General features: G+C 43.2%; 1 protein-coding gene across 1 annotated transcript in view; it reads right to left on the bottom strand.

The window, feature by feature from the left end:
* Positions 1-20,913: 20,913 nt before the first annotated feature.
* Positions 20,914-25,960, bottom strand: part of LOC143775029 (uncharacterized) — a 249,311-nt gene continuing 244,264 nt past the window's right edge. The window contains exon 12 of the mRNA XM_077262853.1: positions 20,914-21,043. Within this exon, the coding sequence (XP_077118968.1) occupies positions 21,007-21,043 (37 nt within the window). The 3' untranslated portion in view covers positions 20,914-21,006. The remainder of the gene's footprint in view (positions 21,044-25,960) is intronic.

Genomic DNA, 25,960 nt, shown 5'->3' on the forward strand with positions numbered 1-25,960 from the left:
TCTTCAGCCCAAGTGACATTCACACGGGGTCAGCTCACCAGCAGCCCGGGACCACTGGGAATAAATGCATGCCCTTCATCTGCCTAGTAACAGATTAGTTATATGTTTCTAACTTAAGTCCTTGGAGTGTTTATTCGGGATGGGAGATTGTACATTTTGCAATTCCAATTTTATGCCAAACTTAGGGAGACTCATGTGGAAAATGCCATAACTAAGCCTTAAGAGTGATTAAAATATACATGCACAATATGCCTAAAAATTGTTAGAAACTTTTTAAATGAAATTCTGAAACCGACGAAAAAAAGCTTTAAAAGAAACCTGACGGCTGATAAATATTGCCTGATCCACAAAGCTGCCAGGGTCCGCGCTGTGCTGGAGACTAGTCTGCCTCTCCCTGCCCGCTGTCTGTGACTCATAGTTCTCTCCCTATACGTGCACGTCTGCAAAGATCTGTCAATCCAGGGCAGTGGACGTGGAGAAGCTGTCTGCTTTTAAAAGGGGTTGTCCACTATCTGGACGACCCCTTCTCAATCTTTGTTTCCCCATTGTAAAATAATAACACCTATATTCACCTCCGGTGCCGTGCGGTGCAGAGTCTGCAATGGCTCTCCTGTGACATTGTGTCACGCAATCACTGCTGCCAGTCAGCGGCAGTTTCACTCTCCCTGCCTTCAGACAAATTACATATATCCGGGAAGTGAGAGAGCAGTACGTTTTGGTTACTTACAGCCACCTCTGTAGGGGACTTAAGGGCCAACCGTCAGATGGTTGTAGATTGAGCTCAATAATAACAGTATGCAGGAAGTTCCTAGGTTCCCTTTCATAGCTACCAGTAGTCAAAATCATACATTTTACAGTGTTCAAGCAAGGAACATTGAGTTTTGTATCAGAAAATATGGAACTCTGAATGACTTAAAAGGACCTTTCACCAGTGTTAGCATGTTAAAGGGAACCTGTCAGCAGGATTTTCCAATATAAACTAAAGCCACCATCTTAAACTCTTTTCATGCCAAAGTCTAGAACCCTGTATAAGCCCTCAACTCCAGCTGCATATCCAAAAAAAAACTTGTTAGTTCTCCTGTACCATATGCTAATTGACGCAGGCCGTTCCCGTTCTGATGGCCTTTATTGATCTCTTCCCAGCACCTCACCTATTCCCATAACTGTGTCCTCCTGCCTTGATTGAGAAGGATGATGTGTTCTTCATCATCCACACAGCGCTGCAGGTCTCACACCTGCGCAGCTGTAGCACAGGCCTGCACAGACGCACTTTACTTTTCCCTGCTAAGGGCAGAGGAAAGTGCTGTAATTCGCAAGCATCGGTAGTAGCAGAGCAAAGTGCCCCCTTCAATATTTACAGCACAATGTGGATGGTGACGAGACAAACATTAACCATGCAGGGAGCCACGATTGCAGGGTTAGAAAAGGTTTGGGCAATGACCAGCAACACCCATCTGACCAGACCAGGCTAATAGGCATACTGTGCAGGAGAATCGTAGGCCCCTTTTACACTTCAGTTTTTTGCCATTTGCCAGTCACAATCCGTCGAATTTTGAAAAAAAACGGATCCAGCGACTGATGCCGCCGGATCCGTTTTTTTTCTCATAGACTTGTATTAGTGACGGATTGCGATGGATGGCCTCACGTTTCATCCGTCATTCACCGGATCCGTCGAAAATTGTTTGTCCGGCGGCCGGAGACAACGGACAAAGTAACGTTTTTTGTGTACGTCGAAAAAACTGACTGCGACGGATCCGTCGTTTGCTCGAATGGAAGCCTATGGTGATGGATTCCGTTTTTTTTTTTAACTGAGCATGCTCCCATCCAATTAGACAGATCCGCTAGTCGGATCCTTCCAAAAAACGGATCCGTCGCATCAGTTTTTCACAATCTGCGACGGATATGTCGAGACAACGGATTGTGACTGACGGCAAAAAACTGACATGTGGAAGGGGCTATAAAAGGTGAGTTGGGGGGCTTATATGCGGTCAGTACAAGAGGAGATAGAGGCAGTGCCTCTAGTTTATATTGGGGAAAACCTGATAACAGGTTACTAGTGATGAGTGAGTGTACTCATTGCTCAGGTTTTCCCGGGTGGTCTCTGAGTATTTATGACTACTCGGAGATTTAGTTTTCCTCGCAGCAGCTGGATGATTTGCGACTGTTAAGACAGTTTGATTACATGTGGGAATTCCCTAGCAACGAGGCAACCCCCACATGTACTCAGCCTGGCTAGTAGCTGTAAATCATTCAGCTGAGGTGATGAAAACTAAATCTCCGAGCACTAAAAAATACTCGGAGGTCACCCGAGTGTGCTCGGAAAAACCTGAGCAACGAGTACACTCGCTCATCACTACAGGTTACTTTTTAAGCTGGAAAAAATCATGGAATAGTGGCTACCTAGCTGAGTTAGACATGGTTTTTAGGTGTTTTTTTTTAATTTTTTTAATCTCCATTACAAAGATATAAGCTTCCAAAGTTTAGATTGTAAAGTGGAGCGACCAAGGGGGAAATAGCAGACATTCATCTCTGGGGCTGTTTACTATTTCCCCTGCATGACTTTGACTAATTGTAACCAGGAGATCTCATGCAGGAACAAGAAAAGAAAACGTTCCCAGGGGAAGGTCAGACCCTGCTTTCTCTGTGTGATATGGAAAATGATGTCATTACATGCAGACCCTGTCTCCACATTATCGGCATCTATTATGATTACAAGAGCAGAGCGGAGGAGAACAAAGCTGTGTCATCACAAATACCTCTACATCTGCAGCTCTCCTACCACAACACTGTAAGTGTGGGGGATGGCCAGTAGAGTAGAGCTGAAAATGCTGTGGGATGAGAGCTTCAGATGCAGAGGTGTTTGTAGTGATACACAGCTCTGCTTTACCCTCCTCACTCGTGTAATCAAGGTTGATACCGCATTGAGCTCAACGAGTAGATCCAGACTATGTGTTTAATCCATGTCTCACACATAGAAAGACTGGTCTGGCAGTCTATGGGGGCTTTTTTTTTCACTCTGCATGATGTCTCCTGCTTATCACTGTCATGCCGGGGGAAAAAGTCCAAGCCCCCTGAGATAAAACTCTGCTAAAGCCCCCTTGGTCTTAGAAAAAATAAAAATTTAAACTTTACAACCTAATATTTCTGCAAAGGAGATGAGAAATTGAAAACCCCCCAAAAAACGTTTATTCAGCTGTGCAGCCACTATTCCATGTTGTGGCCAGTTTAAAATAGTAAACTGGTGAAAGGTCGTATTTAAAGTATGACTCCACCTTTTTTTTTATTTTACTGAACGTTGGATATTAATGTATGTACAGTGTATGATTAAAATACTTCAGATTTTTCCTACGTCGCTTCGGTCCTCTCCTAGATCATGTGATCAGCTCTGACCAGTCAGCTCACTACCGAGTTTTCCGTGTGAGCGTAATTGACTCTCAATGTAAGTGTATGAGGCACAGAACGAGGCTCTCCTAGCCTTCCATTAACAGAAGGAGTAATGTTGTGAGCCGGCCAGAGAGAGGAAAGGACATAGCCAGACTGGAAACAGCAGAAAATGGCGATGGGGAAGTATTTTAATGCATGCACTCTACATACTGTACTTAGATAAGGTTGTGAAAAAAAATCTAATGGTAAATGTATCATCATAGAATTCTGCACCTGGTTACAGGAAAACCCCACAGGGGCAGATTTACTATTCAAAATGAACCAAATTACTAGCACATTAATGCTTTAAGCTGCTTTATTAAATGTTTATTAACGTTGCCTTGTCCAACAAGGGGAAGTCTCTTAGAAGGAAATGGGAGTAGCTTAATATGAAAGGCTCCTCATTTTTTGCACCAAAATTTCTGATTTAATGGGGTCAATGAAGCCAACCTGCAGATGAAAGCACTACAACAGTATCCATATGTATCATCTAAACAAAGTGACCCATCAAATCCAATTCTAATTTGTCTAAATTTAAGACCGTAGTAATAAATCTGTGACAGTGTGTTCTTGTTTGGATCATTCACTTTAAAGGTAATCTGTCACCTCTCAAAATTATATATACTTGTAGAAATAATAGTAGTCTGCCGGTAGATAGCACTTTAATCATTTCTCACAGGTTTACTGAAAAAGCGGCTGCAAGGAGAAAATGAAGTTCTATTCTCCTTGTACCTGCTCACTGTCAGTGATCACGGCAGTGAAGGGGGCTGGTACAGTCACCGCTGACTATACAGTGAGGGCTCTGTAATCAGCTCTGCAGTGTGTATTTGTGGAGGTGATAGCTTCCCTTTAAAGACCTGCTGGTAATTGGTGTGACGTAATTTTTTTTGCTATATTTTCAAGTTCACAGGTGTGGGAAATGTGATAGAGGTCATAGCTCATTATTTTCCACCTTTAATGCATATATTTGCTGGCTGAGAGAATTTCTCAGACAGAAGAAAAAAAAATTACTTTAAAGACTGTAATTATTCTCAAATTGTACACATGGCCTCCTTTTTGTGTCATACATTACTGGTAAATGTATTTCTGTGAGTGTGTTTTACATTAGGAATCACTCTGATTAATCCCTGTGCAGATGCCAGATAATAGCATGAAATGCACCAGAAACATCTCAGGGAACTCGGTATTGAAATATATAGATTTTCTTGGCATACTTTTTGTATACGTTATTTACACCATATTTGTATCAAATCTATGCAATGTACTAAAATGTATTCATAAGTAATTGTAAATGCAATTTCTTTTCGAAGATCTGTTACTCCAGTGTAAGTAACACATTGGTGGCTGCTTTTTTGTTTGCAGATTTTTATATACATAATCTCATATTGAAATACCTATAATTTGGATTAAACTATTCAATTATTTGATTAAAGAAATTATTTGTTCATCTGTAAATAAATTGTTCTTTAAAAAATGTTTGTTCTACTTTTTAAAATTTGTTCTTTCAAGAAGCACTCTTCCAATCAAAATTCATATCCTCCTAATATATTGCACTCATCAAATTATAGAGCACTGTGTACTTACAATTGCTTATTTAGCCTTTCTACCCACTATTTCTTCTCTTTTCTATTAGGTCTATGATATCACGTGATTAAAAACTGGCTAGCTCAATCCTTCTAAGTTCTATGTAGAAACAGGAGGTCAATTTACCCTGTATGAGTCATCAGTCACTGCAAAGTCCCTGGCAGGAGGAAGGGGGAGCAGCTGGGTCAGGAGTTGAAGAGGGGGATGATAAATGCAAGGACAAGAGACTTCCTGTTTTTACATAGAGCAGAGAAAAGAGAAGAATTAGCTGGGTAGAAAGGCTAAATGAGCAATTATAAGTACACATTGCTATATAATATGATAATTGCAATATATTAAGAGGATAAAAACTTTGATGGGAGTACATTCTATTGGTACATTCTATTTTGGAACGTGTCTAGGTGAAGATGTGGGCATAGGCGCTGTACCTAACACCATAACTACAAGAGCTCTGCTTACGTGGACCAAAGCTCCTGTAGAAACAGTCAAGGCCAGTGCAAACACCAGTACTAATGATGCCACAGCCAAAAGCAACCGCAGCATGAAAATATTTGTTAGAGAAGGTAGGGGCTCCTCTCATAAATTGGCCATAGCACAATCATGGGGTAAATACAGTTGGGGAAATAAGTATTTGATCCATTGCTGATTTTGTAAGTTTGCCCACTGACAAAGACAGGAGCAGTCTATAATTTTAAGGGAGGGTTAATTTTAACATCACGGATAGAATATCAAAAATAAAATCCAGAAAATCACATTTTATAAATTATATAAATGTATTTGAATTTTGCAGTTAGAGATAAGTATTTGATCCCTCTGGCAAACAAGTCTTAATACTTGGTGGCAAAACCCTTGTTGGCAAGCACAGCAGTCAGACGTTTTTTGTAGTTGATGATGAGGTTTGCACACATGTCAGGAGGAATTTTGGTCCACTCCTCTTTGTAGATCATCTCTAAATCATTAAGATTTTGAGGCTGTCACTTGGCAACTCGGTGCTTCAACTCCCTCCATAAGTTTTCTATGGGATTAAGGTCTGGAGACTGGCTAGGCCACTCCATGACCTTAATGTGCTTCTTTTTGAGCCACTCCTTTGTTGTCTTGGCCATCAAATACTTATTTCCCCCACTGTATGGTTGTCCTGGCAAGCGGAGCTCCAGGACTGCCAGGTACAATGGCGGTACAACAGGCCTTTCTCCAGTTTAAAACCAGTGTACGACTGTATTTCATCAGTGATCAGAGTATTCTGTGTTCAAGTCCCATTGTGGAAATAAGTTAAAAAAAAAAAGTGAAGACTTTTTGTTACAAAAAATAAAGTCTGAAGAAAATATTTCACCATTAAAAATGCATTCATGTAAAAACTAAAAAAATTCTAAAAGCACCTACACATTTTGTATCGCCGCATCTACCGCTACCTAAACTATAAAAATGTCAGACCATTTAATCCGTACAGTGAACACTGTAAAACAATAAATAAAAATGATTTAAGTCATATGTGAAGGAAAATGGTATAACTGAAAACATTCACTCGTCCCTGTAAAATGAAGCCCTTACCCGACTGTCAGCGGAAAATTTTGAAAGTTACAGTTTTCAGATTATGACGATTCAAAATCAACTAATTTTTTTTTGTAAGAGTCTTTGAGTGTGCAAAAGTAGCAAAACATACAAATAATAATAAATCTGGTATCGCTGTAAACAAGCCAGTTTTGCAAAATGGATAAATGAAAAACTGCACTAACTTGTAGTAAAGAGCATGCTAACCAACTGATCTCCGTAAACAGGTAAGGTTGCATTAAATGCTCAAAACATGGAGGCCATTTTTAGCATTTTTCTTGCACTGGTTAAGTGCTATCCAGCTTCACTTTCCTTTACTGAACGTGGAATATTATTTTTGTTCATCGGATCACCGTATTTGATTCCAAAATGTCTTCAAGGTACTTATATGTTGGTAGGGCTGCTGCTGTTTTATAGAAACCTTAATATTCCTAATACTGCTTTATTTCAAGATGTAGTTTGAAGGATGATTTTCAGTGATGTGGTGTCTCCCATTAAATACAATTTCTGGAAATTGCAACCACACTGTATAGCATACTCTGAACTTCTGTTGGCATTTTTAGTCGTATTTATTGATGTAGGTATATTTTAAAAAATTGTAATGTTATTGTGACCCTTATGTATTGATCAACTGATGTTATCTGCAGTCTTATGTTCAGCATTAGCAGCATTCATGTTTGCCTGCAAAAAAAAGAAAAGAAGACATGTCTGGTTGACATTACTTTGTGCTGTTCATTTTTTATTGTTCACCGCATAGGGAAAGCTTGAAAAAATTTTGTTTGTTGTTTTTTTTTTTCTTTTACCTACGAGAAAAACAGATGCGGCACCAAATGAGAAAATGGACACATGGGTGAAAATTGGATCCAGCACATTGATGAAAAAAGGGTCCCCATTTTCTAGTTCGCAAAAAAAAAATTATGTGTGAATGAGGCTTTGTTCATCTCTTTGGCGGTTCTTCTAGGGTCATTTTCCAAATAAGACTCTGCGTCATATTTCAGCTGCTCTGTAAGGCCTTGTTACATTAGAGTTTGGATGTAGTCCTTGCATGCGTTTTAAAGCCAAAAATTTTTTTATCTTATTTATTTTTATTTGTCTTTTTTGCATTTTCTTTAAATGGAAATTTGTCTTCAATCCATGGCCTTAAAGAAAAAGCAAAAATAATTAACACAAAATCAATGGTATAGAGATTATACAAATGCTCACGATAACCGGCATATTAACTTGAACTGTCATATGTTGCTAGCTTCAAAGAGGCAATGTGAACCATTTTATTTTTTTTTCCTACCGCCCTAAGAACATACAGATCTGCACGGCTCTGATCTCTGCCGGCTCAGAGTAGCAACAGACCGCTCTGGCCGGCAATTCTGTGGCTTCCGCTGATGTCACGTCGACAGCAGCTTCTTCTCTTTCGCTGTTGACGGGGGCTTGACTGACTGCCGATGTAATGCTGATTGACAGCTGGCTCCCCACAGTTAGGTAGATGGGAGCCGGTTGTTTTACTCTTTGATACCGCTTCTGTTTAATAATTTATGAAAAGTTGTAGGTAATACAGTAAGTCGGCCTGGTGAACTAAATAAGCAATTTACAGGTAGATCTCACATTATTATTGCATAGAAATTATATTTCTAAGGAGTTAAAGGGAATCTGTCAGCAGTTTTTGCTATGTAATCTGATGGCACAAGACCCTGATTCCAGGGAAGTGTCACTTACCAGGCTGTTGTAGTTTCAAGTAAAAAGTGTTTTATGAGCAGTAGATTAATAATGCCGGACTACAGCTCATGTGCACAGCAGTCAGGCTAATCTGTGTAACCCCACCACTGAGTAGCACCTAACTCACAATGCACAGCGTACACAGGAAGCTGCCAGTCAGGGGTGTGGACAGTGGTATACACAGAGCAAAAGACTTGGCCCTGCTACATCTACAATAGCCAAGATAGGTTTTCTATGAAAACTACACCAAGCAGCCTAGTAAGTGATATGTCCCGGGAATCAGGTGTTCTTACTCTATTTAGGCTGGTCTAAAGATTATATAGCAAAAAAGCTGGCAGATTCCCTTTGAATGCAATCCGTAGGCAGAAAATGCAGTTGATTGTTTGATATACAATAGAACTTTATGATAAGACAGTAAACCTGGATGCTGTATCTAAACACGCGAGCTATTCCTACATATTATTGGGAAGCAATCATTCGCAGGAAGCCTTGTTCCTGATTTTTGGTCTGTTGAAACAGGTCTCTTTCTAAATCATCATTATCGGCAGCAGATTGTGTAGATGTGTGAAGTGCTGCACATATAATATTCTATGCACAACAATGGAATTAACAGTCATTCCGTGTATATAATTGTGGTGAGCCGGTCTAAAGAGGCAATTAATTAACCTTACATGTAGTCTATCTGCAGTTAAAGAGTTAAAAGGTTAGATGAACAGGCAGGCAGCTAACTACCTGTCTGCTGTGCCTGTCGCTGATCTATGCCACCACAGAATGGTGACAGACCGCTCTTGCCGATAATTCTGGCTGCCACTGACATCACGTTGAAAACTAACTGCATGGGGCTCGCAGCAGTCATGCCCGACCAACAGCAGCCCGGGAGAGGCAGGTAGTTGCCTCTGTTAGCAACTTCCTTCCTGTTAGTTTTTAGGACTATAGTAAATAAAATAGGGTTTAAGGCTCCCATATATAAATTAGATTATTGTCACCTGAATCTGCCAAATGCATTCGGATGACAGTCAAATGTTGGCCGAATAATGGTTGGGGGAGATGTCAATCACTCATGTTCATTTTTGGACTGCTGATCACAGTTTTCCTGATAAGTCACCTTCCAACGTTTCAGCCAGCGACTTTCTCAAAGAAAACACAGGAGAGCTCTGCTGAATGAGAGAAACGGCTGAGATTGCTGTAGGCCGACCGATTGGCAAAACCATCTCACCTGTATGGCCGGCTTTAACCTAGCATTACACTGTCATTTTTCTCCTTACACATGCTTTGCATTCTCTGCAAGGATAAACGTTCCTCCTTAGACCTGTCAGAAGCCTCTCACCTAGCCAAATCAAATCTGCTTTGCACTGAGGAGTGGCAACACCTCGAAACACGCGTCTGTAAATTGAGATTCTGGTTTGGCTTTTATCCAAAGTAATTTGGCAGGGCTCATTAAAAGGTTGCTATCAACTTTGAAGACTGCTACTTCTAACAGCACAAAAGATAAAGTCCACTTCCTTCTGAGGAGGCTATTTGCACTGTCACATTTGAAACAGTTGTCAAACATCTGATCTTTTCTTACAAACCCTTGCATTCATGATCTGTTTAGCATATCTCCTTACAAATGCCCTTATTAATGATGCGCGAACATGCTCGGATAAGGCGTTTTTCGAGCATGCTCGTGTGTTAACCAAGCATCAACAGACCACCAGTTAGTATTTTTCATTCATGTACAGTATCACCAAGCAATCACTGTACATAGAGTTGCCAATCTGAAGGCTTCCATAATACTTGTGTAGCCTGTTTCCCACAATTATATTTATGATCTTTTTAGCATAGCGAAATAAGGTTTCTCCTCTGATATGAAGAAGAGTACTGGATATTACAATCACCTTTCCTGTAGCTTGTAGCATATCCTCCCCTCCATTGTATTGTCTAAGATATGAACATGTAATTTCAATCAATAGAATGGTGTATAAATTAAAGGCCAGGTGACTTGATTGTGATTATGGATTACAATGTCTTTACATTGACAATGTACCAATACATATCTGTGAACAGACAGGACAAGAAAACCTCAAATCAAAAGGTATAACCACTGTCATCGCAGGATCCTCATTATACTGTAGTCTTCAACCCTTTCCTGCAGCCAATTTTCATTTTTTTGTGCTTCCGTTTCTCCTTCCCTTCTTCCAAGTGTCATTTTTCAAGGCCTTGTTTTTTGCAGGACAAATTATGCGTTTTGTGTTTTTGCATTCAAAGTGACCTGCCAACATGATTCTCCAGGTCAGTATGATTATGACAGTGCCAAACTTGTATAGCTTTTTTTAAGCGGTGAAAAATATTCCTAAATTTCTTAAATAAAATTGATTTGTGGAATTGTGGCACAATTCTCGGATACCCATATTTTTTTTTTATTTTTACATAGATGGAACTGTATGAGGGCTCAATGTTTACATTTTGAACTGAGATTTTATTGAAACCATTTAGGCATACATACAAAGTTTTCATCTCATTTTAATTTCTGGCGAGAAGTGCTGTGTCTCAACAGCAACTCTGGCATTCTGATTTTTTTTTTTTTGCTTTAATGTGTTTACGGGTTAAAGTTATACTTTGAAGATCAGACTTTAATAGATAAGGCAATATTTTCAATTTTTTAATTTCTTCATTTTTAAACTGGAAAAAGGGTGGTGATTAAAACTTTTCAATGTTTGTTATACTTTTAAAAACATTTTACTTCATTTTTTATTCCCCTTTTAAACCTGTGCTGAGTTGATCACTTATTTTATATACTGCAATACCAATGTATTGCACTATACAGTGAACATTATGGTCTGTGATGTCCAGCCTGAGAATAGGCTTCAAAGAAGTACCATAATGGCAGTCATGGGTGCCTTCAGCAGGCCCTTAGCAGTCAAGGTATTCCATAGGCACCTTGCAAATGCGCCATGAGTGGGTGATGGACGCCTGAAATTGCAATCCACTCAGGATGCCCTTCTTAAATGGGATATCTGAGACTTTACAAAAAAAAACAAAAAATGTATCTAAGCACTAACATGCAGGTAATTGCAATTTACCTGCCTCTTGGGCATGATGCTCTTCCCCATCACAGAGTGGTCGCAGACCGCTCCTACCGGGGATCAGCTGCTGATGCGACTGGGTGGGACTTCCGACTGACAGCCATCTCCCCAAGTCGGGCAGCTGGGATCTCTAGCTATCAATTAGAATGACCTCAGAAGTCCTGCCCCGTCGACAGGGCGAACCGGAAAAGAAGCCTGTGCTCTGTAGATGTGATATCAGCAGAGGCTTTTGAATCTCTGGCAGGAGCGGTCTGTCACCGCTTTGTGCCGTGGAAGAACAGAGCCATTTACCTGCCTGTTGGTGCTTAAATACATTTTTGTTTTTTGTAATGTCCCGGATATCCCATTAAAATGCTGCTATCAGAAGTGGCATAGCCAACACCTGCTGTTTGTGGAGTGGGCTTAACTCCTGAGCATGCTCCATATAATTGCACCTGGCATGTAACATACAGGTACAACACGTCAATGTTCTGTCCCAACTTAAAGGGAACCTGTCACCCCTTTTTTTCCGTATGAGATAAAAATACTGTTAAATAGGGCCTGAGCTGTGCATTACAATAGTGTATTTTGTGGACCCCGATTCCCCACCTATGCTGCCGAAATACGTTACCAAAGTAGCCGTTTTCGCCTGTCAATCAGGCTGGTCTGGTCAGATAGGCGTGGTGTCTTCCCCCAGATCTTGCTTATTTTTCCGTTGGTGGCATAGTGGTTTGCGCATGCCCAAGTCCAGAATCCACTGCACAGGGGAGGGAAAAGAGCGCGATCTGCGCTATTCCCCTGGTGATTGGTGGGGGCGGCCATCTTCCTGTGGCCGCGCGTGCGCAGATGGAGCGCTCTGCTGCCCGGGGCTTCAGGAAAATGGCCGCGGGATGCCGCGCGTGCGCAGATGGAGATCGCGGCGGCCATTTTCCTGAAGCTGAGTTTGCATCTCTGCTTCAGGAAAATGGCCGCCGCGATCTCCATCTGCGCACGCGCGGCATCCCACGGCCATTTTCGCTCCTGGGTGGACTCAAACGTGGACGCAGAGAGATGAATCAGCGGTGGTTTATTTGAACCATAACCCAAAGACATGAGGTGGTACAATGTAGATAGTACAAGTAGCCGTTCCTGTGGTTGTCTTGTGGGTGTTCACCCCTGGAGCCACTACTGAATGTGTGAGTGTGTGTGGTCAAAAGACTTTGCTTTCTGCAGCCCAAAAGAGATGTGTACTTCTCACACGAAGGCTGAAAGTAAAAATGGATGCCAGGAAGTGAGCTCATACACAAGGCTGCAGGACACTCCCACATGCTAGAAAAATCTAAAAGGAGGAGCGAGGGAGTGACCCAAAGCTTCTGGTCAGTAGATGGCAGCAGCAGACAAGCATGAAAACAAATCAATAATGCAACAGTAAAATCAAAGATATGAAAAGGACATGACAGTCAGGAATGGGTTAAGCCAGTAACAAAAATTTGGAGGCCACAAAACCTGAAGTTGCAACTGATCTATAAGCCAGTGGGCAAATATGTCCCTGTGACGGATGGTACTGGAGAGATCACAGAATTCTTCCACTGGCACCACATGTGAAGAACTCGCACCTTCCTGCCCCAATGGACAACACTGTTACATCTGAGTGATCACGTGGTACGCTCTCCTCACTTGCACCAACATGACATTCTGCATCCTCTAAGGGTAAGCTTGGCACAGTTTTACAAAGACACCCCGTCCTTACAGGGAGGCACAGGGAGTGAGAGGATGTGGCCCACGCAGTCACTGACGTGGCACCACTCTCTCACAACCCTGACAGGCCACTTTCACTAGCACCAGTAAAACAGTGCCTGGTCAGCCCAGTAGGACTGTCACCAGTTCCTCATTAGACAAGCCTGGTCCATTAACGTGATTATATTGGACCAGAACCCAGCCCCAGTAGCATGGAAAGTTCAGCAGAGAACATGGACATGTGGATTCACGGATCGAGGTAAAAGAGCAGCTCAAGGTTAAATTATATATTTAATCGCCTTAAGGGCACACTAGACCAAACACTATATACACAATGGTTATAAATATACACAATGGTTATACATATACAATGATCAGATATGCACATATAAAAGTGGTTGGACAAAGTATGCAGAATATCAGAATCAGGTGCCAGTCAAATTAAAGGCCTGGCTCTTGGGGGGTGGGGCTTCCACATGGGAGGCTTGTGGTCCCCTATGTGTCCCCTCTGTACCTTGACTTCTCCCCACACAATATGTCATCACGACCTAACGAGAACAAAATAAATAGGCCATGCTTTACACAAGCGTTTAACCCCTTGGGGTCAGTTTCTTTCTGCCTCCTGTTATGGACCTAATCACACTCCCCTTGCATCTAGCAGCTAAAACCTCCAAAACCTAAGATGGGTCATAACTCCTTAATTGACGGTCCTAGGGAGGTGGTTTTGGCAACATTGGATCTGGCCAGGCTCATGCTTTGCATTGAGACCAAACACAGCTTTGCTACCAGGCTCTTACTAGCGAGTCTTCGTATCTCCTCACCCTGGAGTGTTAGAATGGATTAAGACTCTGGAAGGCATTTGGCTTGTCCCAGAGTTCTCAAAAATGTAACTGGTGTGTGGCTAGGAAGTACAATAAGTCTCCTTTTGAAATCCTAGCTGTCTGAACAAAGCAGTTACACCTCATAGGCTCAGGAGATCTTCCTGTAGGAGTTTGTTTACTGGCTAGCTGGTGGGTGTTTGAATTTATTCTTTGAAGCTAAGAAGTCTGGGCCACTTGCTGAGCCAGGTGTCCTCTTACAGCTAAATGTGTTTTCAGGAGGATTGTTATCTGCCATTAAATCCCCACATCCTTCACAGGATCCTTCTTGTGGCGAATGGCAAAGTGGTACTGCTGGATTGCAAGGCTCAGCATAGCAATCTCTCATTCATTCTGGATACGGTGTGTAACCAGCTGAGGTGGTTGTGGTCCATTTCCACGATGAATTGCCATCCGTATAAGATGGCTGCAGACCCTGCAGGGCCCACACAATTGTTATGCTTGTCTATCGTGCGGAAGGCCACTGTCAGGACTCTGAACATTTTTTACCTTTGTGCATTACTGCCCTTTTCCAAGATGGCGTCTTTGGTCTCATGTGCACTGTGTCTTCCTGCTATAAAACTCCACCCCAGCCTTCAGTCTCTGCTAGAGTATTCTGCCTTGCATCCAGCTCCTGACCTCTGATTACTCCCTGGCTATACACCTGCTCCTGTGAACCTGTGTGGTGATCCTGCTACTCTGCTCTGAGTTCCTGCTGCATACTCAAGTTTCCAATAATCCTTCATCTGCTGCTCGTGTTTACTTCCATCTGCATTTGCTGGACATGTAAGCTGTGGCTGCTTTGCAATAACCTGAGACTATTAACCAGGCCTCCCTGGTTGAGCTAAGATATGATTTGAACTGCCTAATAAGCATATCTCTCTGTGCCTGGACTAAGACAAGGTTTTATTCGTGTCAAGTATCCTCAAGAATAACTGTGCTTCATAGACTTTCTGCTTGATTGCATTTTCCTCTGAAGTTTCCTATAGACTGCTAAGCTGCATTGATTATTTGCACCAAGTGTTGTGGACTTGAGTTTCTCTCTGCACCTGTTTGAATCACCGTGTGATAATATAGACTTTACCACTTATAAAACTGTGTCCTGTAGTTGTCTTGTTCCATGCAAAGAGTCTCCTGAGTTATCCCCTATAATTATTACAGGATACTCTAGCCTAAATAAAAAGGAGACTGCTGGAACAATGACTGCAGAAAGCAAATTAGAGCAGGTGTTTTCCATAATTAGATCACTGCAGAAAGATGTGGAAGGTCTGCAAAAGAAGTTTGGAAGCTTTGAACACAATCAACAAGTGTTTGGACAAACTTTGCAGGACTTGAGCAACCGCATGGCAGCCCAGGAAAACAAACTTGCTGGCATAGAGTCCCAGTATGGACGGGCTTTTCAGGACATAAGCACGCAAATAGCTGCACAAGTGACTTTACCCTCTGGGCAACCGCCACCAGCTGGCCCACCTAAGTTGCCCCCATTCAGATTTAATGGTGATCGCGACAAATTTCGTGGCTTAGTGAATCAATGTATGCTATATTTTGATGTGCATGCTGACCGTTTTCCTACTGATAGATCCAAAGTATTGCGTGTAATGATGCTACTGACCTCACGAGCGCTCGCCTGGGCGAATCCGATGATTGAGTCTCGTGACCCACGGTTAAATGACTTGGATGATTTCTTGGCCCCTATGGCATTAATGTTTGATGACCCTAATCGCCGTGCAACCGCTGAATCTGCTTTGTTGTCTTTACGCCAAGCTAAACATTCTGTTATTGAGTATGCCACTGAATTCAGGAGATTGGTGGTAGATACCAATTGGGACAGTTATGCACAATTGCCTATTTTTAAAAGGGGTCTGTCTAGTATTGTAAAAGATGAACTAGCCCGCTCTGAGTCACCACAAGAGCTAGAGACATTTATACAGCATTGTGTGCGCATAGACATTCGCCTTACTGAGCGTAGGAGGGAGAAATTTGCTGCATATAACCGTGTTTCTAACTTTTCCCTTACTTCCAAAGAGCCTGCAGGTAAAACCTCTCGGGAGGAGGAGGAGGTGCCCATGCAAATTGATTCCGCTCAGAGGCGCGAGATCAATGAGCGCCGGGAGCATCGCCTTCGTGAAAGTCTATGTTTCTACTGCGGCCAGTCTGACCACTTCTTGATCAATTCTCCTAAGTGTCCTAGATGGCCTAACAAGGTGCTAGCAGCAATAGGGGAGTATGACAACTGTGATGATGAATCTGACATCTCTGAATGTAGCCTGCCTTTAAACCCTGTATTCCATTCACTTTCTATGACTTCACCCCCCAAGGAGCTGAAGGAAAAGAACTCTCACTGTTCTCTCCCTATTAAGATCCTGTGTTCAGGACAGTGGATTTCTAGTTCAGCTATGATTGACTCTGGTGCAGGTGGCAATTTCATGGATATCGCATTTGCCAAGGAACATGGTATTAAAATTCAGCAAAGAGCCTCTCCAATTACCATGGAAACAGTGGATGGGTCACCTTTAATCTCTGGGCCTGTGGATCAGGAGACCGTACCCCTTGAAATTTTGTTGGAGCCTAATCATCAGGAGCAACTTTCTTTCTTGCTAATTTCTTCTCATTTTCCTGTGATTTTAGGCATTCCTTGGTTGTGTTCTCAGAACCCAATTATCAACTGAGAGACCAAGGATATTATCTTCCCAACAAGGAGCAACTCAGCGTTAACAGAAGCTGTCCCTGAGTCCACGGCTACGGAACCACATGTACAGGTATTTTCTTTACCTCCAGCTTATAAAGAGTTCTCTGACATCTGTGACAAGAAGAATGCAGATCAGCTTCCTCCACACCCACACAGGCATTATGACTGTCCCATTGAGCTGCTTCCCGGGGCAGCCATTCCTTTTGGTAACGTATACCCTTTGGCGGCACCTGAGCTTCAAGCCTTAAAAGAGTATATTGATGAAAATCTGGCCAAAGGCTTCATACGTCTTTTTTCCTCACCAGCAGGGGCACCTATCTTTTTTGTAAAGAAGAAGGATGGGACCCTGAGACCCTGTGTTGACTATCGAGAACTCAATAAGGTAACCGTACGAAACCATTACCCTTTGCCTCTGATTCCCGAATTACTGGAAAGAGTCCGCCATGCTAAGGTGTTCTCTAAACTGGATCTTCGTGGGGCTTATAATTTGGTGCGTATTCGTCCAGGGGATGAGTGGAAGACAGCATTCAGATGCCGGTATGGACACTTTGAATCTCTTGTGATGCCCTTCGGGCTTTGTAACGCCCCTGCAACATTTCAACACCTTGCTAATGACATTTTCAGTGATTTGTTGGACCAGTTTGTAGTGATCTATTTGGACGATATACTAATCTTTTCTGACTCTCTACAGGAACATGAAGAACATGTCAAAACTGTTCTAAGACGTCTGAAAGAGAACCATTTGTATATTAAGCCAGAGAAATGTGAGTTCCATCGTTCTGAGATACAGTTCTTAGGTTATATCATCTCTCCCCAGGGGCTGAACATGGAATCTGATAAGATTCAGGCTATCCTTGACTGGCCGGTACCCAAGAACGTTAAGGAGATCCAACGTTTTATTGGTTTTGGTTTTGCTAATTTCTACAGATGCTTCATTCGAAATTTTTCTGATATTGTCCGTCCCATTACTTCCTTGACAAAGAAGGAAAAGCCCTTTAAGTGGTCATCACAGGCTCAAGAAGCTTTTGATCAGCTTAAGATCTGTTTCACATCAGCACCGCTGTTGATACACCCAGATCCAACACTTCCTTTCATTGTGGAGGTGGACACTTCTGATAATGCTTTGGGGGCTATTCTCTCCCAAAGAACTGGAGAGAAGGGTCTGCTACATCCTTGTGCTTTCTTTTCCCGTAGACTAACCTCAGCAGAGAAGAATTACGACGTGGGAGACAAGGAATTGCTGGCTATTGCGGCTTTCAAAGAATGGAGGCATCATCTGCAAGGAGCTGCACAACAGATCATAGTGCTAACTGACCATCGCAATCTAGAGTTCTTTAGATCCGCTAGATGTCTTTCTCCTCGTCAGGCTCGTTGGAACTTATTTTTAAATCAATTTAACTTTGTTATCTCGTACCGTCCAGGTTCTCCTAATGGGAAGGCTGATGGTTTATCCCCAATCCATGCTGCGGATTCCGTACCTGGAGCCCCGTCCAAGACCATTCTGATGCCAATTTCATCGGAGTTATCCACGATCAGGACTTGTGGAAGGAGTACAGGGAGGCCTATGAAGGTGATATATTTCTGGCCAACCCACCTGTGGATATTAATCTTGTCTTTAAGGGTGGCATGTGGTTCAGAGATCGACGTATCTATGTCCCGGAGGTCATCCGTCTGCAGATCCTCAAGTTGGTACATGACTCCAAGTTGGCTGGTCACAGGGGGGTACAGAAGACACAAGAGTTCCTGAGCCGATTCTTCTGGTGGCCAACTTGCTTGAAGGATACCAAGGACTATGTTCTCTCTTGCGTGGTATGTGCCCTTTACAAGACTCCTCATGTGGTACCTACGGGTCTTCTACAACCATTACCTGTTCCGTCCTGCCCTTGGTGGTCTATATCAATGGACTTTATTGTGGAGCTGCCTACATCGGGGGTCATGAATACAATCATGGTGGTAGTTGATCGCCTGACTAAAGCTGCTCATTTTGTTCCGTGCACCGGCCTCCCCTCAGCTAAAGATACAGTGAACTTTGTTATGCAGAATGTTTTTCGGTTGCACGGGGTTCCGGATGAGATCATCTCTGACCGTGAAGTACAGTTCACTTCAAGATTCTGGAAGGGGTTTTGCTCTGCACTCAATATTAATGTCTGTCTCTCTTCTGCTTACTATCCCCAGACAAATGGTCAGACTGAGCGTACCAACCAGACGCTGGAACAATATCTAAGATGTTATGTCAGCCATCTCCAGGATGATTGGTTGGAGTTGTTGCCGTTAGCCGAATTTTCATATAATAATTCTCAGGGCGCCTCCACTAAATTTACACCTTTCTTTGCCAATCTGGGTTATCATCTGTGTATTTTACCTAGGTCTCCAATTAATTCTCCGGTTCCGGCAGTGGAAGAAAGGCTGACTGCGATGAGACAGAATCTGGAGGTTCTGAAGGAATCCCTGACCACAGCTCAAGAACGTTATAAGAGATCGGCTGATAGATTCCATAAACCTGCACCCATGTTCAAGGAAGCAGATTCCATGTGGTTAGCAACTAAGAATCTGAAGTTAAACGTTCCTTCACAAAAACTTGGACAGAAATTCAATGGCCCTTTCAAGATCAACGGTATAGTGAGCTCTGTGGCCTGCCGACTGAAGCTGCCTAGGACAATGAAGGTACACCCAGTTTTTCATGTATCTTTACTAAAGCCTGTATCTTCTAATACCTTCCAGGGACGTGTTTTGCCACCTCCGCAGCCTGTGGTGATTGATGGGCAAGAACAATTCGTGGTGGAGGAAATTATTGATTCCAGGATTCGCAGGAATCGGCTCCAATATCTGATAAGATGGCAGGGATATCCCCCTGAGGAAGACTCTTGGGAACCTGTGGAAAACATCAATGCCCAACAGAAGATTTCTCGTTTTCATCAGAGATTCCCTGAGAAACCAGGTCCAGGATCATCCTGAGGCCGCTTCTAAAGAGGGAGTAATGTCAGGACTCTGAACATTTTTTACCTTGTGCACTGTGTCTTCCTGCTATAAAACTCCACCCCCACCTTCAGTCTCTGCTAGAGTATTCTGCCTTGCATCCAGCTCCTGACCTCTGATTACTCCCTGGCTATACACCTGCTCCTGTGAACCTGTGTGGTGATCCTGCTACTCTGCTCTGAGTTCCTGCTGCATACTCAAGTTTCCAGTAATCCTCCTTCATCTGCTGCTCGTGTTTACTTTCATCTGCATTTGCTAGACATGTAAGCTGTGGCTGCTTTGCAATAACCTGAGACTGTTAACCAGGCCTCCCTGGTTGAGCTAAGATATGATTTGAACTGCCTAATAAGCATATCTATCTGTGCCTGGACTAAGACAAGGTTTTATTCGTGTCAAGTATCCTCAAGAATAACTGTGCTTCATAGACTTTCTGCTTGATTGCATTTTCCTCTGAAGTTTCCTATAGACTGCTAAGCTGCATTGATTACACTGGTCAACAGCATTTTTGGTGCCAAAGATATTTCATCGAATTTAGGGTATTTTTGGGGTGCTGATTCTGAATATGTCATCAGTTTTGCCAGATTGGCTCAAGTTTTTGAGATTTTTGGTATCTTATTTATAGCACTTGTTGGTAAATGCGACGCATCATCTCATTAATTTCTTTGGATTAGTACTTGAACTGAGCAGTTCTCAATATAGTTTTGTGTTAATTAGTGTTCTAAAAGTTTGTTCATAGCTTGATTTTTGCACTAACTTTATGTTGTTGTCTGTTTTCCAGTGAAAAGCATGAACTCATCAAGAAGAAGTTGTCTTAACGATCCAGACTCATTCTGTTACATTTGTGGTGAATACACACTGCCAAAACAAAGAAGAAACATAACAGACTTCGTAAAAAAAGTGTATTTTGCCTATTTTGGGGTTATGCTTGGGGACCAAGACAAGTTTTGGGCACCACACAGTGTGCAAAGCATGTATCGAATTATTACGAAAATGGAGCAAAGGACAAAGAAAAAGCTTCAAATTTGGTGTTCCAATGGTGTGGAGAGAGCCAAAAAATCATCATGATGACTGTTATTTATGGTAAACACAGGTACAGGCACATCTTCACAATGAGGGACAGGCCTTCTTGCAGATTCCATGTTACTCCCATTTTCGTTTCTTATGCTTATTGAATCCTTGCACTTGCACTGCACAGAAATAACAGTCATCATGATGATTTTTTGGCTCTCTCCACACCATTGGAACACCAAATTTGAAGCTTTTTCTTTGTCCTTTGCTCCATTTTCGTAATAATTCGATACATGCTTTGCACACTATGTGTGGTGCCCAAAACTTGTCTTGGTCCCCAAGCATAACCCCAAAATAGGCAAAATACACTTTTTTTACGAAGTCTGTTATGTTTCTTCTATGTTTTGGCAGTGTGTATTCACCACAAATGTAACAGAATGAGTCTGGATCGTTACGACAACTTCTTCTTGATGAGTTCATGCTTTTCACTGGAAAACAGACAACAACATAAAGTTAGTGCAAAAATCAAGCTATGAACAAACTTTTAGAACACTAATTAACACAAAACTATATTGAGAACTGCTCAGTTCAAGTACTAATCCAAAGAAATTAATGAGATGATGCGTCGCATTTACCAACAAGTGCTATAAATAAGATACCAAAAATGTCAAAAACTTGAGCCAATCTGGCAAAACTGATAGCATATTCAGAATCAGCACCCCCAAAATACCCCAAATTCATTAAAATATTTTGGACACCAGAAAAAAAATTTTTTTTTGTTGACCTGTGTTATTTGCACCAAGTGTTGTGGACTTGAGTTTCTCTCTGCACCTGTTTGAATCACCGTGTGATAATATAGACTTTACCACTTATAAAACTGTGTCCTGTAGTTGTCTTGTTCCACGCAAAGAGTCTCCTGAGTTATCCCCTATAATTATTACAGCCACCTCCCTCAGCAGGAGCTTCTGGCTCATGTATATAACAGGGTGTTCTTGGCCCATAGACTCGACCTGGCTGAGCACAGCAGTGATTCAAAAGTCACTGACATCGATCTGTACTACAAATGGCAGTGTAAAGTCGGCTGCTTGTAGGACCAGGAAGCTAGAAAGGGCAGTCTTCAGCACCCAAAAGGCTGTCTCACATTCTATAGTCCAATCAACTGTGGAGGGCAGCTTCTTATTGATGAGGTCCATCAGTGGCTCGTCGGGTTACTATACCGGGGATGAACCTTCCATAGTACCCAACTGTGCTCAAGAAGGACATCACTAGTTTCTTGGTCTTGGGTATGTGCCAGGATGTGATGGCATCCACTTTCCTGGCCTCTGGCTTTACAGCCCTCCATCTATCTGGTGTCACAGGTAGTGGACCCCACTCATACCGAGTGTTGTGATCCGGTGACCTTGGAGCCGCATGAGAGACTTTCTCAGGAGTAGGTGGTACCTGTACTGACCGCAAACCCTAAACTAACACCGCAACTAGAAGTAGCCGTGGGATGTACCTAACACGTCCTAGACACCTCGACACAGCCGGAGGACTAAATACCCCTATAGATGGAAATGGGAATTCTATCTTGCCTCAGAGCATAACTCCAAAGGATAGGCAGCCCCCCACAAATATTGACTGTGAGTATAAGAGGAAAAACACACGCAGGTAGAAAAACAGGATTTAGCAAAAGAGGCACTTCTAGCTAAATAGAAAAGGATAGGACAGAATTCTAAGCGGTCAGTATTAAAATCCTAAAAATATCCACAGCAGATAATACAAATATTCTACATCTAACTAAAGACATAGAAAGTATATCTGCATCTCCTGAGAATCCAGCATGACTGAAAAATCCAAACAAAGTCTAAGCTGGACAAAAACACAATGAATTGCACTGAATTGCAAAGCACACTGCATGTGTGCACATAGACAAAAAAACCAGACACTTATCTTAGCTGAATTGGCAGCAGGGCATGAGGAGCCAGAGAGAGATGCAATCCCTCCAAGTACAATGGACAACTGGCATGGACTCATGGATCCTGCACACCTAAATACCTAATAGAGCTGCAATCAGCAGAAACACCTGCCCGGATTACAACCCCAAGACAACTGCACTACCACCAACAACCACCGGAGGGAGCCCAGGAGCAGAATTCACAACAACCGAGCTAGCACAATTCTGGCTTAAAGTTTAAGCCTGCGAAGCAGATCCGCCCGAGCACCTGCGCCAGATACTCTAGGTGATCCTCCCAGGTGGGGATGAAGATGACAATGTCGTCCAGGTACGCAGCCGTGTACCCTTCAAGTCCCTTAAGGGGTGGGTTGACCATATGTTGAAGTGTCAGGAACATTCTTTATGCTGAATGGCATCACTGTGGACTCATGCAGTTCGAATCAAGTGATAAAGGCAGAACGTTCCCATGCCTCATGGGTCAGGAGAATTTGCTAATATCCTCTGCTCAGATCCGTGATGATCAGGTACTTGGCCCTGGCCAACTAATCCAGCAGGTCAATGATGTGTGGTATTGGGTATGCTTAGCTGACTGACAACATTCTGCCCTCTGTAGTCCATGTAGTACTGGGTTGTTCGGTCCTTTTTTGGGACGAGGACTACAGGCAAGGCCAAAGCATTACTGGATGTGTGGATGATCCCCAGCTTCAGCATCTCGTCAATCTGGCACATAAGCCGCTGCACCTCCAGGGAGTACAGATATGCTGAGCGCCGGATTGGGGGGTGATCCCCAGGGTACACCTGATGGATGACCATCTCTGTCCCTCCAGGCTTGTTGCTAAACAAATCCCAGAAGGGGTGTAGGGTTGAACCAACAAGAGCTGCAAACCTCACATCCTCGATGGTCCTACCCGCCTTAGTCTGTGCAAGCATATCCAGGAGGGTCACCACCTCCCCCTCTTCTGGTTGCATACAGGGAGGGCATAGGCCTCCCACTCATGATGTGCCTTCATCATGTTCGCATGGAAGACCTTCTGCCATCCCAGGGCATGATCCAGGGTGACCAGGTACGTTACGGCATTGAGCTACTGCTGCACGAGCTATGGGCCTTCCGAGGCCACCTGAAGCTTGTACTGGCGTACGGGGACCAGTAACCACACCTTTTGACCCACCTGGTAGGTCCTCCCACAAACATTCTCTTCGTACCATTGCTTCTGGTCAGCCTGGGCTCCCGTCATATTACCATGCACCAGCTGCGCCAAGGCCTGCATCTTGTCAAGGTAGCGCACAACATACTTGATCACCTGTACAAGAGCTCAAAGGGGGAGAATTCTGTTGAGGCCTGGGGAACTTTCCGGTAGGTAAATAGCAGGTGTGGGAGGTACCACTCCCAGTCGCACCCTTGTAAGTAGACCGACATCTTAAGCATCTGCTTCAGGGTGCCAAAGAACCGTTCACACAGGCCGTTAGTCTGTAGATGGTACAGGCTCATCACCAGATTTTTCACCTGTATTTGCTTACAGACAGACTCCATCAGCTGCAACATGAACTGGATACTCCAGTCGATGAGTGGGTTTACCCCAGGAAATGCTCAAGAGAAAATCTCCAGCAATTCGGTGGCCACCTTGTCAGTCCAAATGGATGACAAGGCTCCTGCTTCCGGGTACTGGTGGCATAGTGTACTACCATAAGTATGAAGTGTTTTCTGGAGCAGCTGGGCATGGCCATCAGGCAAACCAAATTCACAGCCACCCCCCTGAGAGGCTCATCAATAATTGGTAGTTACCAGTGGAGCTTTAGGATGCCAGTCCTCCTTCCCCACCCTCTGACAGGTGTCGCGTGAATGGCAGTAGGCAGCCACATTGGCCCCCATTCTTGGCCAGTAGAAATGCTGGGCTAGACTGGCCTTTGTCTTAGTGATCCCTAGATATCTGGCCATTGGAATATCATGTGCAATCTGCAACAACTCCAGCCTGAACGGATAGGGTACGAGCAAACCTTAATACCCAAATTAACCAAAAAGACTGTATACAGAGTGTGCCCAAGGAAGGGAAACCCACCCCCACACAAACTGAATAACAACATATAAACCACAATACTGAACATCAGGTTAAATTTTGCAGACTAATAGCATCCCTTAGAAAGGAAATTTACAAGAACAAATATTGTGCAATACTAAAAAAAAGCCTAGGTAATAATTGTGCAATAAAACCACATCACCACCCAGATCGCAACACTCAAAGATAATAGAACATATGACCACAAACCAAAGTCAAGTAACCAGAGAGGATGCCTGGGAGGAATGCTCTATCTATTTCCTCCAAGGCTTTATCAGGATCATAAAAAAAACACTGGCTTTCCGTGAAGCACCACCTGGAGGCGTGCAGGGTATAGAAGGGCAAAACGTGTGCAATTTCATGTAACAGTTTACAAATTGATAAGAAAGCATGGCGCTTGGCCGCCACCAAAGCAGAGAAGTCCTGAAACATGAGAAGGGAGTGACCTTCATACTTCAAGGAGTAGGCAGCTCAAAACGCCCGGAGCAGTTGCATTTTGTCCTGTAGTTGAGCAACTTAAAAATAACAGGGCGTGGGTGGGCTTTTGGATCAGAACGCTCAGGTCCAGTCCTGTGGGTTTGTTCCACTACCATGGAGCCAGGCAGGTCAGGCAAATTGAGTGCCCGCGGGAGCCAGGGGGAAGTAAAGTGATGAAGGTCTTTCACTGACTCAGGGACGCCAATGATCTGGAGATTGTTTCGACGACTACGATTCTCCAAGTCATCAAATTTTTCCTGGAGCTGCTGTATTGCATGGTCTCTGTCCTTTACTTGAGCAGCATAGGATTGTATAGTATCCTCCAAATCGGAAATCCGCTGCTCTGCCGCTGAGATTTTACTGGTGTGTTCAGTCAACTGGGATGTGATTGTTTCCAACAAGGATTGGAAATACTGAAGTCTGGCGACAATCGCCGGCATGAGTTTTATCGTAATAGACGCGGCAATGGCTTGCAGAGATTCCTCCGACATGGCGGTATTAGAGTCCGGTGTTTTAGGAGGAGATTTGGCTACTTGAGCTCTGGTTTTAGCAGATTTAGAGCTACAAGGGTTCACAAATTTATCCATGGGAGATGGAGAGGAGTATGTAGTCACAAGGTCACAAGGTATGCATGTAAAAGAGAGGGATACTACAGTCGAGATTTAGCTGAAGCAGCTTACATACTCTATATAATAGGTTTAGACATCAGAGAAAGCCAGGTAGGATTATATCCAAATTGTTTAGTAAATATGAACAATAGATTAGGGCCCAGCAACAAACAGGCACAAATACATCCCAGGTAGGGCCAGGGTCAACCGCAATACGGAAGGTGAGCCCTAATGGAGGGTGGCTTTATCCGTTATTTATCCGAGTACGTGTAGATAGGCACCATTATAAAAAAGCAGTAATCACTGCGTAGCGTTGACCTCCAGAAATAG

Source organism: Ranitomeya variabilis, chromosome 5 (assembly GCF_051348905.1).
Source record: "Ranitomeya variabilis isolate aRanVar5 chromosome 5, aRanVar5.hap1, whole genome shotgun sequence".
NCBI lineage: Eukaryota > Metazoa > Chordata > Amphibia > Anura > Dendrobatidae > Ranitomeya > Ranitomeya variabilis.